This window comes from Falco peregrinus, chromosome 9 (genome assembly GCF_023634155.1).
Source record: "Falco peregrinus isolate bFalPer1 chromosome 9, bFalPer1.pri, whole genome shotgun sequence".
NCBI classification, from domain to species: domain Eukaryota; kingdom Metazoa; phylum Chordata; class Aves; order Falconiformes; family Falconidae; genus Falco; species Falco peregrinus.
Window position 1 is genome coordinate 14,890,415 of NC_073729.1, and position 16,903 is coordinate 14,907,317.

Here is a 16,903-nt window from a genome sequence, read left to right on the forward strand (position 1 = left end):
ACTGAACCAAAATGAGAAATAAGCACATCTGAAGTTCTCTGGTTTTGCTCTTCCAGATATAAACATGACAGTTTATGTCAATGTCATGATTTATTCTTTTGTTGTTGGCAGCCTATGTCCTGCAGGCTGGTGAAGAAGGATTGTTTTTATTTAATGGAGGCAAAGAAGGATGTTTCACATCTCATTACAGCAGCAGGGTACTTAATGGTACGATGCTGGCAAGTTGCTGCCAATGAAATGGTGCTGCTTTACCTGTTCTTGCAGAAATACAGAATTTGTGTCATGACTAGCAAAACAATGTCAGAAAATGAGTTTTCCCCTTAAAAGCTAACGATTGACGCCTGGATTTAAAAAAAAGAGCAAAGCTACCTTCCTTGGAAGACTCATTTTAAGTCCTTTTCTCTCTCGGTTTTGCATTAATGATTAATTTCTGCTGCCTCCTCTGCAAAACTTTTCTGCCATTGTAACTGCAAATGTTGTAGGAATGTTAACAATGAACAAGGATGGTGCAAAAGGCTGAGTGAGTCAATTCCACATACCTCTATTAAGAAGAAAAGGCAGAAACAAGATTTATGAGGAAACTACTTTGAGGTCTAAGCCTCCAAAGAAGTCTGCCTCCAAGTCTGAAGCTAGATACAACTTCTTGAATTCCATAGCCCTCAAGCGTGAAGTCATATCACCTGTACTTTATCAGTTTTGTTCAACATATGATTGTATGGTTTTTTTCCTTCCTCCAATTGCTGTAACTGTTATGAAAACGATAGAATCTTATGCTTGAAAATACTAGAAATTATTTGCCCTGCCTTTAGCTAATAGAAGGTCAAGTATTCAGTGAGAGCTAGAAAACACACCAAACAGCTTCTGTGTCTACTCAAAATTGAACACTTTGGAGCAAACCTTCAGTCACAGAGCACCACCAGACCTGTTGGTATTCAAACTGTACTTGCTAGAAAATGACTGCAGGGGAACTGCCGATATCTTGTGTATCTTAGTCACGTGCAGGTATACTTCAAAACACGACCTGTGGTTTTGTCGAGGACAGTCCTGAGCCATTTCTATTTTAACAAATTCTGTGGAGATGCATTGGAAAAAAGAGGACCAAGTTCCAGTCATCTTTTTTTTTTCCTTTTATTGTTTTGATGGGGATGGTGCTGCTATACTGGCTTCACCCCTGTAAGCACTGAGCATCCGTATTACGAGTGTGCATAGCCTTGCTCTTCTCAGTCTTGCACGAATTAAGCTGACCTTTGGTCCCTTGCAAACTCCCTGGTTTGTGTTTATAGGGCTGGTAAATACCTGCTTGAGCAGTAGTAGTTCTCCATGGGAATGAGTCTCTCCTGAATTTCAAGGCCTATTTGCTGCAGGTAAAAGCAGCCTCTGGATGACATTGTATTACATTTCAAATCCAACTTCATAGAGGTTTTAATGGTGAGGAATGCTTCTGTTTTCCCACTAGTTTTGCTTTTCTTGTTCTTTGTTATGTAATGGTTGAGCCCACAAATGAGAAGCATGAGGCTAAATGCTGAAGAACGAAGGAAGAAACAAAAAGCCATATGGCAATAGCAGGAGGTCCTGCCACCCCACCTTAGGCTCGTGACAACATGCCCTACATTTAACCTACAGTCAGGAACTAATTAACAACACAGATGGAAGTGAGCTAGCATATGTATTCAAAATAATACCCCTCAGGTTTTAATCAGCTGCCCTGCCTCTTCCTAGGTTAGACATCTAAGTTACCGTGGAGGGATTTGCAAAATACGGGAATGATGCCTGTGGTTAAGGCAGCTTTGCACCATGGCTGGAGTGAGGGGTGGGGAGCAGGGGCTTCCCTCGTCTCCTCTGGTCTTGCTGTGCAGTCTGGGGTGGGTTCTATAAACACCTTTATGGGCCTCCGCCTCCCCAGAAGGAAAATAGGATTTCTGGTGTTTTTCCTCGTCACCGAAGTTATGCTGAGATTCAGTGTTTGCAAAGCACGTTGGAAGCTTTGATAGCGTCTTCTCTCCGAGAAATGTCATACGAGTGGAGAGTTGCAGCACCATAAGCACTGGGTCTCTCCGCTCTTGCAACTTCTAAGTGTGGTTTTCCTGGCTAGAACTACTAATTATCTCTGATCAAACAGCTCTGCTTTTGGTTTTGAATAGGATGGTGACTTCCAGATACTCAATTTTGTTGTGCAGAGGTTTGGGAGAGGGAGAACACTCAGCCGTTTTCAACAGACTAATTGGGTAATTTAACGTTTCTCCTTTTAACTTTCTCTTTCCTCCCCCCACCCCAGCTATTTGAAGAGAAGCTCTCCTTCCCCGCAGGGCTTACGTGAAGCCACAGGTATTAAAGTTTTCCTGGAGAAGTGTTTATTTAATGGCTGAAATCCCATATACAAACCTACCCTTTGGAGCTTAAGGGCTCTGACGGCGAGACCGGGATGCTGGCAGTGAAGCTGCTTCTCCGGCGGGTTGGCGTGCGCGGGAAACAGGACACCCAAGCGCCAGCGAGGAGTGAGGTGGTGTTGGGCTGCATTGTGCATACTTCTCTTTATAGGCATGTCTGGGCTATTTATGTGCTTTATCAGTGGGGGAAGGGAGAAGCTAGCCTGCACACCTAGAAAGCTTTTTTTTTTCCTTCCTCTTTAAAGTGTAATTATTACCAAATATGCATGTATCCCTCAGGAATCCAGAGCGTGAGGAAGCTGTTTTGCTGAAACCTGTCACATTTTGTTGGGATGTGGCTATTAGCTATAGTTTAGGTGTTGGCCCCGTCTAATTTTATGACAGCATAAATACTGGGCCACCTTTACAGCTGGTATAAATCTATGAACGGAGCACTATGGATTTACACCAGGCAGTGACTGTCTCCACCAGAATTAGGTCTGCAGGAACATATTGTTTCAATGAACCTCAACATTTTTTGTGGAAATAATTTCCCGTGATGCCATAATGTATAGTTACATCTGGTGGCAAGTACAGAGAGTCATGAACCCGGTAAACTTCATGTTTAATTGAGGAGGGGGGGGACCCCATGTCTGTGTAATTTGCAGGAACTGCAGTGTAATGCTCTTCTGTGAGAGCAATTGCGCCTCTATGCAACTGGGAGAAGGCAGGAACCTGATAATTTTTTTTTTTCCCGCAAAGGTGCGGGTTTTTCTCTTTCTTTATGATCCATTAAATGTTTTTTACCTTGAGCAGTGCAATTAATGAAGCTTGTTTTCAGACACTTGCGTCTTTGCCAGAGGTACCTGCTCACCCCTTCTAGTAATTCCAACCCCTTTTCCTTGGTGGAGCTTGTGAAAGGGAAGCAACAGTACACAGTGTTGTAATTCTGCACATGGGTAAGCCTACGCATCGGAGTTTGCCTCGCTAAGGATGGAGCTGCAGGGAGCTGCTTTGGGTGGGTCTTAGCTACTTGTGTGCCAGTTACAACACGTGATGGTGGAAATAGTGTTGTCTGTGAAACTTGTATCCCTCTATTGAACCCGGTTGAAGTTGGCCCCCAAATTATAAAGCTAGATTAGGGATAGAGAACCAGGCATAGCAATTTCAAAAGTCTTGTTTCAACAGGAAACCACTTAAAAGGTGGGGGAAAAAAAAGCTGGAAGCTATAATGCTTTGAAACCTGTGGTGTGCTGCATTGTCATAGTAAAGTAACAGTGGTGAAAGTGCACTTCTTACCAACGTGTTTTCAATGCAGTTGTGTTAACATAATATCCCAACGGAGTTATCTCCAAAGATAAAGCCATTGTTGCAGCAGGACACATGCAGTGCTGGCTGCCCACTGAGGTGGGTTAGATTCCTAATGAGTATATCAGTGTTCAATACAAATTCCTCATTATTCCATTACTGTAGATTGAGGTGGCTTTGCAAACTTAGATTTCTGCTCCTGGTCTGGTGGTTCCCATGTAACTTTGGACTTGAATGCTCCCAGAAGCTGCTCTGGTACCTCGGTGTAAGCTCTCATCCCTTGCCCTGTCTACGGAAAGTATTTCCATGGAGATGCCGGGCTAACAACTGGACTGAGCATGTGTTGAAAGAAACCTGCACGCGAGGGCAGGCAGCCAAAAGATGACTGATAACACCACTGGCAAATGCAGGCATATTGTTAATACCTGTCAGGGCTCTGACAACAGGCATTTCCAGTTCATGGTTCACGCACATCACAACACACTGATCTGCTTCATTTCAAGGGCTGGCTATGGCTAAAAGGAAGGCATTCTTACAGCAATGCCACACACAGTCAGGGTCTCAGCCAAGGTAAGCGTCTTGCAACAAAGAGATATAGCCCTTCCTCTCCTCCCTTACCCTAGGGAAAGCGCTGCCTGCCCAAACCATTGTAACTGCTCCATCTGATGCTTGTGCTTTTTAACCATTGATTCGCTTGGCTAAGCTTCACTTAGGTTCCTGTTGAGTGCATAATGTTCTATAGGTCCTAGGAAGCTTGCCACTTGCAGCAGAAGCGATGGGTGCGTGGGATGTTTTACATGCTGTTCAATAGTTTATAGGCACTTGTAAGATCCAAGCTCAACTGATACAGCAGCTTCTGGGTTGTTCCTGGGCTGCTGGACACATGTCACAGTACAAAGGATCCAACTCACGCTAGTTTGCATGCAACGTGCTCCATTCTGTTCCTCCTCTTGGGTGCCAATTATCCTTGCCTTCAGCGGGAGCTTCGTGTGTGTACTTGGCAGAGTAGCTCGGTCCTGTGACGATTCAGCACAGCATTTCATACCAAAGAGCCAGAGTGAAATGGAGCACAAACCGCAGATGCTGCTCAAAGGTCTGAGGTCCTGCCCTAACGTTCTTCCATGCACGGGTTGAATCAGCGTTACATAAAGCTCTAGTGGCTATCGGAGCAAATGATTTCGGAGAACTGTAATTATCTTCTCCCATGGAGGAACCAGAGAGTATATTGACACAAAGTAATTATTTCATGGAATGGTTTTGTGGTTGTTTTTGTGGTGTTGTGGTGGGTATTATGTAGCCTATTCTATAGGTGAACCTTGCTTTCTCAGAGATTGCATAATGTTACTTCTGAATGACCACGGTAATGGCATAAGTGTATCTTGATGTATACTCGAGAAAGATTAATGCAGCTCTCTAAGCCTGGAGTCAGTTTTGAAATTGGGATTTGCTAATGCTTAGGTTTTAGGCTTGGATGTCATGTTCCTGCTGTATAGAATTTCTGGCATGGCAATGGGAGTGTGGTGTGTTACCCTACTCACGATACTCCCGATGAGCAAAAAATAAACCTCCTGGTAGTGCTTTTATTGGGGGAGGACATTCACTGCATACCTTGGTATTCCAATGGGAAATTTAGGCAACAAATGTTGTGGTAGAGCATGTTGTGTTTGATAGGTAGAGCGGCATGCATGCAGATCCCCTTTCGGAGCCGGGTTGGTTTGCAAACCCGGTGTGGTGTGAGTGCCCCGTGTGCGGGATGCTGGACAAACAGCTGGAAGGGCAGCATGTGTGGCACCGGCTCAACAATCGGTTCCCATTGTCGAAGGATAAAAATAGTGCACATCTGTTCTCTTCCGTGGCCGTTGTCTCCCTGAAAGCTCCGATAGCATCTGTGAGTCTGGCCTCCTATTCCTTCACCGGCGCCTGCTGCCAAAACTCACCCTGCCTGTTTCCTGGTATGGGCAGAATGGGTCTGAGATCCATCCGACAGAAATCCTGCTGGGAACTCCTTGTAGTCCTGCACTTGGCCAATTTAAGTATAAGCATGCTTGTAATGAGGAGACTGTCTGGTCTGCACCCGTTAGAGCAGCTGAGTTCACTCTCTCCCTTGGAGCTTTGAAGCAAGTGTGCCCTTTGCATGGCTGTCAGAGCGTCCAGAGGTATGACGGAAGCTTGTAGGAAACTCTGATACACAACTCTGTGAAAGATCAGGGGTGTAATGTCATGGCATTATTAGTTTGCCATTATTTTCTCTGGGTTCTTTCCCACCTCTGGTTGACAGGCCCAGCTGTGATTTGTGTATCACAAAATTTGGGGGAAGAGTCTGATAAAACCTCAGAACCCCAGAACCCCCCAGCAGTGCTTTAAACAGATGCATACTTCTCCCTCGCCAGTGTCGGCATTGCTGGAGTTTCTTTGCTCTCAGAAGCTGTACCATGGGCAAGATTTAGCAACATAAGATGAAAGCAAATTTCTCCTGTTAAAAGTTGTCATTCACAAATTACTTGTAAAATTGCTTGCTGTTTATCTTAGTTTTCAGAATGGTTCTTAGTCTCTGCCATCTCTGGCATTGTGGCTAAGTAGACTTTACCACCTTCGGGAAAACCAACATGAGAATAAAAATAAAATGGTTTTCTTCTTCCTGATGTGAAGCACCAACTTACAAGCATACAAATTGGATGTGGGTGTGCATGTGTATGAACTGGGGGGGAAGGTGCTTTATTTTCAGTAATAAAAAGTAATTATATAGTCAGCTGCCTAAATAGCCGCAAGGATAACCAGAGTGTGTCAGACATCCAGTTATGCATGTGTTAAAGGTTAATACTATTTGTTCTCAGTACACTTAGTCTTTGCAGATCATGTGCTGACATGCATCCCGTTTTGGTATCTGTTCATGGACTCTGGTAATGATGCGTAGAGCAGGAACTCATGCCTGTGCCATTCGGTTGTATTTAGTAAATTGAACTTTTGTATAAAGGTCTAAGAAAATGGCAAGGCAGAAAATGAATGTCGCCTTGCTGCTAATTTTATCTTCCACCACACACTCCTTTCTGGAGATTAAAAGCATTATGAATCTATTCACTACTGAAAGTTATTTCATGGCACATACCAGGATGCAGAACAGCAAGTACGTGCTCACAGCTGTTCTTCGGGTCTCTCTGCTGGAAATACAACCTGTTAAGCTGCCAGATTTCTGCTTAAAATAACAAAAAACAACGGAATAAAACAATTAACCGGTGAATCCTCATTAAATACAAATACTGAAATAAATAGTACAGCTAGGTAATTGACTGCATATGTAAACTAGCTGTAGATAATTGACATGACCTTCATTTAATGAGCCTCCTTCCCATTAGTGGAGACGAGTGCCACAATTATGTGCCCTTATTCTAGCTGTAGCTGTGTGGACTTTATTGAAGTACAAACTAGGTCACGTCTTCCTGAGATCTGGTCCATGGTGGGTGACCTCTTTTCATTGCTTCAGCTTTGCTATGCTGCATGAGAGAAGGAGGGATGCTCTTGCAGCCATGAGAATGGATGGCGTTCAGGAAGCTGGTCTCTGGTGTGATTTCCGACAGAGACGTCTTGTGTGACCTGAGGGAGCAGCTGAAGGCTGGGTCTCATATGAGGAGGCTAGCATATATCTGTCTTAGACAAATTAGCGGGTGTGTACAGCAATCTGTGGAACAGCAACTGAACCAAGATTGTCTCTCCTGGAGAAGTCTTTGATCTTTTATGTCCAGTGACGTAGCCGAACGGGAGGAATGCAGAAGAGCTGCAGCCTTTTCAGATGTTGTTCCTAGAAGGTGGGCAGTAGAGACCTGAACCTGTTACAGCTGTGGAGGGAGGCGATGAATGCACGATAAGATTACAGATTGCGACTGTATCATCAGTGATTCTATTTAGTGTTTTCCTAGCTTTATGTCTGACTGAAAGTGGCTACGGCTACTCTGGTTTGTCTGGCATTCAGCTGTATTGATGTCCTGGGAACATGCAGTATCACCCAGGTTGCCCCACTGTAGAAATGCTCAGCGCTGGTGAGCCCCTGTGGGAGGTAGTTGCTCGGTCTACCAGGACAGCATCAGGCATGGGTGTACGTAGAAATGATGGGGCATCTCTGTGCAAGGCCTCGTAGCGGTGGATGTGCCTGGCATGGAAAGGGGAAATAGCTTGTTCAGTAGTGGCATGCCGGGAAAACAGGAAAATACAGAGTTTGCCCATGTTCCCACCCCAGTTCTGCTTTCACGTGGGGTGACACAGTGACTGCCCTGTAATTGGAAGGCTGTATGTAATCTCTTTGGGATTTACAAGGCACTTGGTATACCAGGACCGGCGGTACCTTTAATGGTTGCAATGTAACAAATGTTTGATAGCTGGGGAGCAGAGGGCAAGGACTGGAAGCAGCCATCCAAAGTGTTTCAAATGACCTTTTTGGTACTATGTTGGGACATTAGTCCTGCCTCACTAAGTAAGAGATGAACTGTGCATTCATGAGTCAGTTAAACAGCAGCTTCTACCTGCGAAGGGAGATGTAAATCTTACTCTGCTATAGCCTGTTAAGCAAGTAGATTTGGGGCAGCAGCTACTACAAATTGCTGTGGCCTCTAAAATGAAGAGTTTTCCTAGGTATTAAAATATCACTCCTTTGTATTAAATCACTTGGTATAGTTTTGCTGCCAAAGACAAGGACTGTCTATATTGCTCAAATCACTGTCAAACTAGAAGGATCTTTTCGCACCCTGTTCGCACAGTTTGGCTTAGTCTGGGACTCATTTACAAAGAAGTAGATGTCTGATCTGTGTTTGCTTGCTAGCAATATTCCATGTGTCTGCACTGCTGAAGCTTACTTTGATGTACTCTTCTACTCTTAGAAATGGGAGGAAGGGGGGTGGCTTTCAGGGGACACACTTTCTTGTGTGTTATCAGTACGTTGTGTGGATAATGGCTGTCTTGAAGTCTTTTGTGTTCAGAGCATAGTTGTACACTGTTTCTTGCTACCCCAGATAACAGTGGCAGTTGTATGTCATCGGATGGGATATAAATTCATCAAGCTCGACAGCAGTTTCCTTGCTAAATGGAAGGCAAAACTGATTAAGGATGGATTAATTTAACGTGAGATATGAAGGACTCTTAGGTCTGGTGACCAACCCGCCATTGGCGGAGGGTGCTGAGGGTTTATTGAAGTCAGTTGGCGAGGTTTGTCTGCACCTCTGTCTTCTGTCGTCCCTTGCAAGAAACATGTCCCTGCAAATGAAGCTGCACAGCCGCTGTTGATTTGTTTCACATCCCTCCAAGTGCCTTGCTACTGTGAGAGGTAAACAGCCCAACGAGAACAGCGAAGGATGTGGCTTGGTCCAGTAATCCTTCTGTCCTTTGTTCACCTGCCTAGCTTGAAAAGCAAATGTTCAGCCTCCAACTGGTGTACTTAGGTGATGGGTGTGAGCTTCTCTGTTTTGTGCCTGTCTTAGTGCCTCTTTGTGTCATGTCCTCTCTCCTTTGCGCTGGAAGGCCCTTTGGGGCACTGCGTGCTCAGACAGACTGTTCTCCAGAGTAAAGATATTGGCTGGGACCTCTGGGCACTACTCTAATAAAAATAACAGGAACTTGAGGAGGAGCCAGATCTGTGTTCTGTTCACTGCTCTGGTGGTCACAAAGTGTGATGTGGGTGCTGGGCTTGGGGTTTTTTTCCTTTTATGTTTTATATAAAACAACTCTCAGAAGAGGGAGCGTATGAATACTATTATTTTTGTTGCCTGTTCCACTGGCTCTGCATTTGTATTCTAGCCCAACTGCCCCTTTTCCCTCTTGCCTTGTCTCGCTGTGTTTGATAAAGGAAGACTGATAACCTCCTTCCTTGTGTTGTCAGTCATCTCTCTCGTGTCTCTCTTCCTCCCCTTTGAGGAAGAAATCTGATATTACTCCCCGTAGAATGTTTTAAAAATCATAGGATGAAAAAAATCTGCAAAATATTAATGTTCTGCATGGTTAGAGCAAACACCATGTTCCTGTGAGTCACGGATGTCAGGTTTGTTTAATCTTAATAAATCTATGCCACAATAACACTTTTAAACAGGAAGAGAGATGGAGGCATGAAGGAAGAGTTGTGCTGGGGTAGAGAGGTTTCTTGGCCAAAATCTTGTTTAGTGGGGGGCTGGGGATGAGGGGGGCATGGACACAAACCCAGACACTTCCCACCCCCATGCTCCATTAGGTAAACTTTGAGACCTGCCATTTGGGCACTGCTTTTCCAGTACATATTTCATTTTTTTGGTATGTTTTATGATAGATTGTGTTTCCATGTTCAAGTCTTAAGAGTACTAGTTTCCCACAGCATATTTGCAGGAGATGAAGTAAGGCTTTTTACATAGCACCCTGTTGGCAAACAGAAATAGCATTTACTCCTGTGAGCGCTGCCAAGTATGAGGTACTTCCGAATGAACTTCAAAAGCTCTGAAACAAGTATTAGCTGCTGCTTCAAAAATGTGAACAATGCCATTGCTTTCTAGCAAGCAGAACTGGTGAGAGCAGGGATCGGAAGGAGGAAAAATAACAACTGGATGTGATGGATGTTGTAGTAGCACTTGGGATCAGACAGAAAGTATAGCTCTCTGTCACTGTGGGATTTGGGGGGCTCTTGTAGTAGTACCTAAAGCGCATACTTTGCGCTTGAGGAGGAACCAGTTTACTAGCTTGAGGAATGTGTAATCAATGGAGACTTAGCAAAGTGCTTGGGAAAGTTCAAGCTGTTGGGAGGGCTGATGGAGTGACTTGTGCTGCTCCCGATCTGGTGAGGAGTTTTCTTACCAGCACTCCTTCCTGGTGCTACCCCTCCACACTCGCTAGGGATGGAGCCCAGCGCACACAGGAGCCTCCAAGCGTGGCCCATAACGTGCACCAGAACTTGGAGCAGAACGTGAGGGAAATGGGCAAACTGCTGAGTTTTGGTACAGCAGTGGGGCTGGCTGTGCTGCTGGTGCTTGTGCTGGGCTCTGGGCTTTAACTGGGGTTAAATAGATGCTTTGGCTTGAGAGCGGGCGGCGTGGGGCTCTGGGCAAGCATGGTACAGGGGTTCTGGTATGTCATCTCAGTACAGCTCTTAGCAGCTCTGTATTCCAGCAGGTCCCTTCCACGGCATTCACATGATGCAAGCAATCTGTCCAGCTCAAATTTATTATACTGTCCTGAGCAGTTTCCTTGTTCTATATTTATGCATACGCACCTTCTACTTTTAGATGAGGAACTGACCTGCTGAGACCCCAGAGTTGTATGGGCCCTTCCTATGTTTGGAAGGTTGCTTTCAAAATACAAATGCAATTTATCCTGGTGCTGTTCAGTTTTTTGTGGGTAGAACGATGAGGTATTTTTGGCATAGGGAGATCTTAAAAACCAAATGTTTGCATTTGCACTTGAAACTTGCGAAGCTGCCTTTTATTGTTGAAATGTTGCATTGCTAAATAGCAGTTCTGCCTTCGCTGTTACGGGAAATAGGTGTAATGAGTCAATGAGTAAGGAACCCGCATAGTAGCTAATATAATACTTACTACAGAAAGACTTTGGCATGTAAGAGCTCTGACTTGCTGGTATCAATATTGCCTAAGCTTTGGCATATGCTTTATCTGAAACTCTAAATCAAAGAACACCCTTGTACAAGAGTGTGCTTTATCAGCAGTAACAAGTTGCGGCTGCATGCAGCACACCTCTGTGGAGAATGTGTAATGTCTTATGACAGCTCAGGTGAATTTTTGTTACTTGATCCCTTGTTAAGTTAGTTAACTTTTCCCCCCCCCCCCCCCTTGTTCTTGTCCTTAACAGTTCCACCAAGTGAGAAGAGTGATGACCATCCTTTTCCTTACTATGGTTATCTCGTACTTCGGTTGCATGAAAGCTGCCCCGATGAAAGAAGCTAGTGTAAGAGGACAAGGCAGCTTGGCTTACCCAGGTCTTCGGACCCATGGGACTCTTGAGAGCCTAAACGGGCCCAGTGCTGGTTCAAGAGGACTGACATCGCTGGCGGACACTTTTGAACATGTCATAGAGGAGCTTCTAGATGAGGACCAGGACATCCAGCCCAGTGAGGAAAACAAGGATGCAGACTTGTACACATCCCGAGTCATGCTAAGCAGTCAAGTGCCTTTGGAACCCCCACTGCTCTTTCTGCTCGAGGAGTACAAAAACTACTTGGATGCTGCAAACATGTCCATGAGGGTCCGGCGCCACTCTGACCCAGCTCGCCGTGGGGAACTGAGCGTCTGTGACAGCACGAGCGAGTGGGTGACGGCAGCAGAGAAAAAGACTGCAGTGGACATGTCAGGGGCGACTGTCACAGTCCTGGAAAAAGTCCCGGTACCCAAAGGCCAATTGAAGCAATACTTCTATGAGACCAAATGCAACCCCAAGGGGTACACGAAGGAGGGATGCAGGGGCATAGACAAGAGGCACTGGAACTCCCAGTGCCGAACTACCCAGTCTTACGTGAGAGCTCTCACCATGGATAATAAAAAGAGAGTTGGCTGGCGCTTTATAAGGATAGACACTTCCTGTGTATGTACATTAACCATTAAAAGGGGAAGATAGTGGATTCGTGTTGTATAGATTATATTGAGACAAAATTATCTATTTGTATATATACATAACAGGGTAAATTATTCGGTAAAAATAATTTTATGGACTGCATGTATAACTGAAGTTTATACAGTACAGTGGTTCCACAATCTATTTATTGAACATATCCATGACCTGAAGGGGAACAAAAGTCATTTGCGCACAAGGTTAAAAAAAAAACCAAAAAAAAACCAAAAAAAAAAAAACCAAAAAAAACCCAAACAAAAAAAAACCCAAGCAAACAAAAAAGTCTGCATTACATTCCTCGATAACATTGTGGTTTGTCGCCGTTGCCAAGGTCTGAAAATATAAAAAGTTAAAAAAAAAATCAAATTGCATGCTGCTTCAATTGTGAATTGATGATAAACTGTCCTCTTTCAGAAAAATAAATTGAACCAAAACATTCTGTTTACATTTTAGACAGTAAGTATCTTTATTCCTGTTAGTATTATATCTGTTTACTGCTTTTAACTTCTGATAGCGTTGGAATTAAAACAATGTCAAGGTGCTGTTGTCATAGTTTTACTGTTTTTCTTTTAATTTTGAAGTCCCATCAGATTGAAAAAGAAAAAAAAAATCATTACCTTATTCTGGATTAAAAACAAATTTGGTTTTTTTTGTATGTTGTGAAGGTGTTTGCAATAGCGATCCAACTACTGACAAAAAATAATAATAAAAAAAAGAGGCAACTGAAAAAGAATGGTGATGTTCCACTTCACATTGTTGAACTTCAGGCTTAAAGACAGCACTTATGTAACTGTATGGCAACGTGCTTTTTTTGGGTTATTTTCTTTTTTTTTTTTTAATTGTTATTGTTCTGGGGCTTTTTGTTTTTCTTTTTTAATTTGCTGTCTCTCGAGACCTGTATTTGCTTATACCATGTTTGTTTGTGTTTGGGTTCCCCCACTCCCCTTTCCTCCCTCCAGAAGGATGTTGGCTGTGATCTTTAAAGTACTTACCATATAACTGGAGTCTGTCATACAGAAAATATTCTACAGAGTGTTGAGAGCAATCATTTTTCATGTAATAAAAGATGCTGTGCTTGGATCAAATGTCTTGGTGAAGCACGAGAAGAATGTCACTAGAAAAAGGGGTTTAGGAAGATGCTAGTGGATCTGAAATGAGGTTGGTCACAGGACTAAATAGTTCAGCCAGTTCAGGGATGAACAGCAGTGGTTTGGGGTGATGGAGGTGATTCCAGATCTGTAGTCAGCACTGAACCTGGTCTGGTGCATCCTGCAGGGCTGAGAGCTTTGCCTTGTGCCTGTGGTGGGTGAGCTGTGGCAGCATCCCTGCCCTGAGAGACAGCTGGGGCAGGAGGAAGCCCTGCCACTGCTTGAAAGCAATTAGCACTTATGTTTGTGTGGCTCTGCCTCTGCTGTCAGCCTTGTTTTATGAAATGAATATTGGCATTAAAAAAAAAATACTCTTGAAGTAAGCAAAGAGGAAGTGCTGGAGGAGTTGGCTTAAAGTTGCTTAGGTTCTGGCAGACGTATTTAGCCCTGTGCTATCTCTCTAACTAGCCCAACCGAAGTATTTCTAGTAAGGCAGGCTGTAAGCCTGAGAGCTGTGCATAGCGCCTGCACCGACTACAGGGGGCAGGGAGGCAGAAATAGCTCATTAGTGAGCTCACTGAAGGCAGATGCTATATTTGTAATTCCTGTAGATGAAGAAAAGTAGCTGAACAGAGGGGGAAATGCTGCAAAATAGAACTGCTTCTGTACGCTGCAGAATCTGCGTCAGTCTGCCTCACTGTTAAGTTAAGCTTTGCCCAGTCCAGGTTTTTAATTATCTGAAGTATGATCCCCCACAATAATTCTCTTTGAAGAGGGTATTTAACATGGAGTTTATATTGTTACTAGTAGAAACCCATGCTGGAAGCTTGCAGAGACACCTTCAAAATCAGTGATTTCTTCTACTTAGGGTAGAAGGGCTTCCCCTCCCCAGGATAACCAGCTGTCAGTGGAGACCCGTCCCACCCAGACACTGAAAGCCGTTTGCCTTGGCCATGGGTGTCCCAGGCCGTGAGTGAGGAGGGAGGGTTGTGTGACCCACCCGAGCTTCAGACGTCAGCCTTCCCAATCGATTGCAGGTATTCAGGTGCCCTGACAGCAATCAGAAATTAAAAAAGCCTACTGCAATGTCTCCAAACTTCCCCTGACGTGGTCTTCATGCAAATTGAATGGTGGTGTAATGGACAGTTTCATTCCACTGTGGCCAGTACCTGTATGTGTATTATAATTCTTTGCATTCAATAACCCAAACATGGCTCAGGAGCTATTCTTGGCAACACTCCTAAGCCACAGCAGAGAGATGGTGTAACGGTCCCCTCCATCAAAACCAGGGCTGGTGGCTTAGGAGGGGGAACGGGTGATGCTAATGAGTGAGTAACAAGCAGATCACTCATCTAGACTGGGAAAAAATGAGAGTTAGGACGTGACAGCAGTCTAATTCAGATGCAGGGATTAAATAATTCCCAGTTCAAATAAATTTGATTTCCAAAGGAGAAGTGTTAATGCCTAAGACATGCTAGAAATAAAGTTCCTCATTTCCCAAAGTTAGTTATGGCTCTATCCTTAACTGGGAAGTGCTCACCTGGCACAGGTAAGGGTGGTGCTGGCGTGGCAGAATTAAGGCAGTGGGATGGCAGGTTGGGAGGGGTAAAGGGCAGCCCACCCGTGGGGGGACCAAGGGCTGGAGCTGAGAACCTCCAGGGGAACTGTGTCCTGCAGTACACCTGGAGTGATGCTCGCGTCCCTGTACTATGCCGATTCCATGGCTACTGCTATAAGGTGAAATTGGCAATTAAACCGCAGTCCCGTGGCTCTCACCTGCCTGACCTGATACATCTGTAACCACGGGCTTGGCAGTCTTAGTTAAAACAGAGCTCGGGGTGGGGGTGGGGTGGGGTGGGGGTGTTGCTTTTCTTTCATGTCACTTAATTAAACTCTTGCTGTGGTCTGTTTGTGACAAAGGTATATCATGCATGTCAGCAGGCCTAGTGCTGTGTTAAAGTAAAGACTCTTGCAAATGTAAGTTAATGTCTGTGGCCTTGTTCTCTATTATTCACCTTGTGTAACATAAATATTTATTGTATATTTATATAATTTTATGTTTTTTGGGAAAAACTGAAATTGGCATTAAAATTTAAAAGCAACCGCGTCATATTGTAAATATAATTAAGCTATATTTAAGTGTACTGATTAACATAATATATGTTTAACTATAGAGTTTTTTATGTTTTTAAATATATTTTCAAAATATATATATATAAAACTTGGGGGGTTTTGGGGGACCATGTGACTCTTTTCTCTAATTGTAAAACAAACTTGAGTTTTACTATAAAGATGTGTGTTCTTTGTTTTAAAACAATTTTTAATTTATTTTAGCAATAAAATCTCCCTCGGAGGGCAGGCAGCCCCCTGTTTCATAGCCGGACAGTTAGCATTGGGAAGGGAGGGGCAGCAAGAACTGGCTTTCTCTAAAATTTGGGGATACTTGCAGAGTAATGTATTTCCATTTAATTCTATCACATTGAGTCCTCGTGAGACTGAAACCCCATGAATGACATATATAGAGAGGTATGATTTTATTCAGCTGTACAATAACGAGTGTAATGGAAGTGAGGGGGAGGGGTTACTAACCTCAGTAACTAAGGGATAAATGAGACATAAACTCCATAGCCATAGTCCAGTCATATACCTGGTTTTCTAAATGGTGTCATGTATATTTATATCCCCTGCACTGAACTTATTTATGACCCCACAGAGGACTAGGAGTGGAATTCCTTGGATTTAACATATTGTAAAGCATTTCTGAAAGAGTACTACAACTGCCAATCCTTTGTACATTTAATTATCCTACAGCCCTAGAACAATCAATAAATCTTCATGATGAATAGAAAACTTTCATATAACTTAAGAGGAAAAGAAAAAGCACAAACCCAAACTCCTAAAAAATTCTATTGCTGTGCATTTCCCAAGAGCCCAACGCCAGCAAAGTCTCTGCAAGAACCGAGGCAGCGGTACCTCTGCAGATTATCATTTCTATTAGACACACATGCGTGCACGCCGCTTGCTTTATTGTTGTCTTAAAATCAGCTAAGGGAAGCAGTAACAGATACTAAAATCTTTGGTGTGTGGGAGAACAGGGGCACGTTACTAGAGCACCATGTGCCTGCTCCCGGCGGTGGGAGCCAGCTCCGCGGATCCTGCCTCCTCCCCTAGGCAGGGCAGAGACAGGTGGGATTGCTTTGGCTTGTTAAATACATGGCATAGGTACCTAGGGGGTGAAATGGGCACCCTCAAAATACATATTTGAACTACAGAGGAAGATACGGGAGCTAATGGTCCATCCCTACGCTCTACGAAATGCTAGCTCTGTAGGGGAAAAGATATTTCCATAGCTTTTACCACTTGGAGCAGAAATAAAGGCTAATAGCTACACTTCTGAATTACTCGGCCAAGAAAACAATGGCAAGCAGTAAAAGAAGATTTTTGAAGAGAGTATCGAGGCTGCATTGCAGTGCCCTGAGAGGGGGAGGATATCTATTTCAATTTGTCCCAGGTGGATTCAATACACTTCCACAGGCTACCTCTAATTAAGATCTCACTGAGAAGACACCTCCTGGC

At 44.0% G+C, this 16,903-nt stretch overlaps 1 protein-coding gene across 3 annotated transcripts in view; it reads left to right on the forward strand.

Annotated features, from left to right (window-relative positions):
• BDNF (brain derived neurotrophic factor) overlaps positions 1-15,159 on the forward strand; it is a 40,730-nt gene extending 25,571 nt beyond the window's left edge. For all 3 annotated transcript variants that reach the window (XM_005235655.3, XM_055814743.1, XM_055814744.1), the window contains exon 2: positions 11,484-15,159. In XM_005235655.3, the coding sequence (XP_005235712.1) occupies positions 11,505-12,245 (741 nt within the window). In that variant the 5' untranslated portion in view covers positions 11,484-11,504 and the 3' untranslated portion in view covers positions 12,246-15,159. The remainder of the gene's footprint in view (positions 1-11,483) is intronic.
• The last annotated feature ends 1,744 nt before the right edge of the window (positions 15,160-16,903 follow it).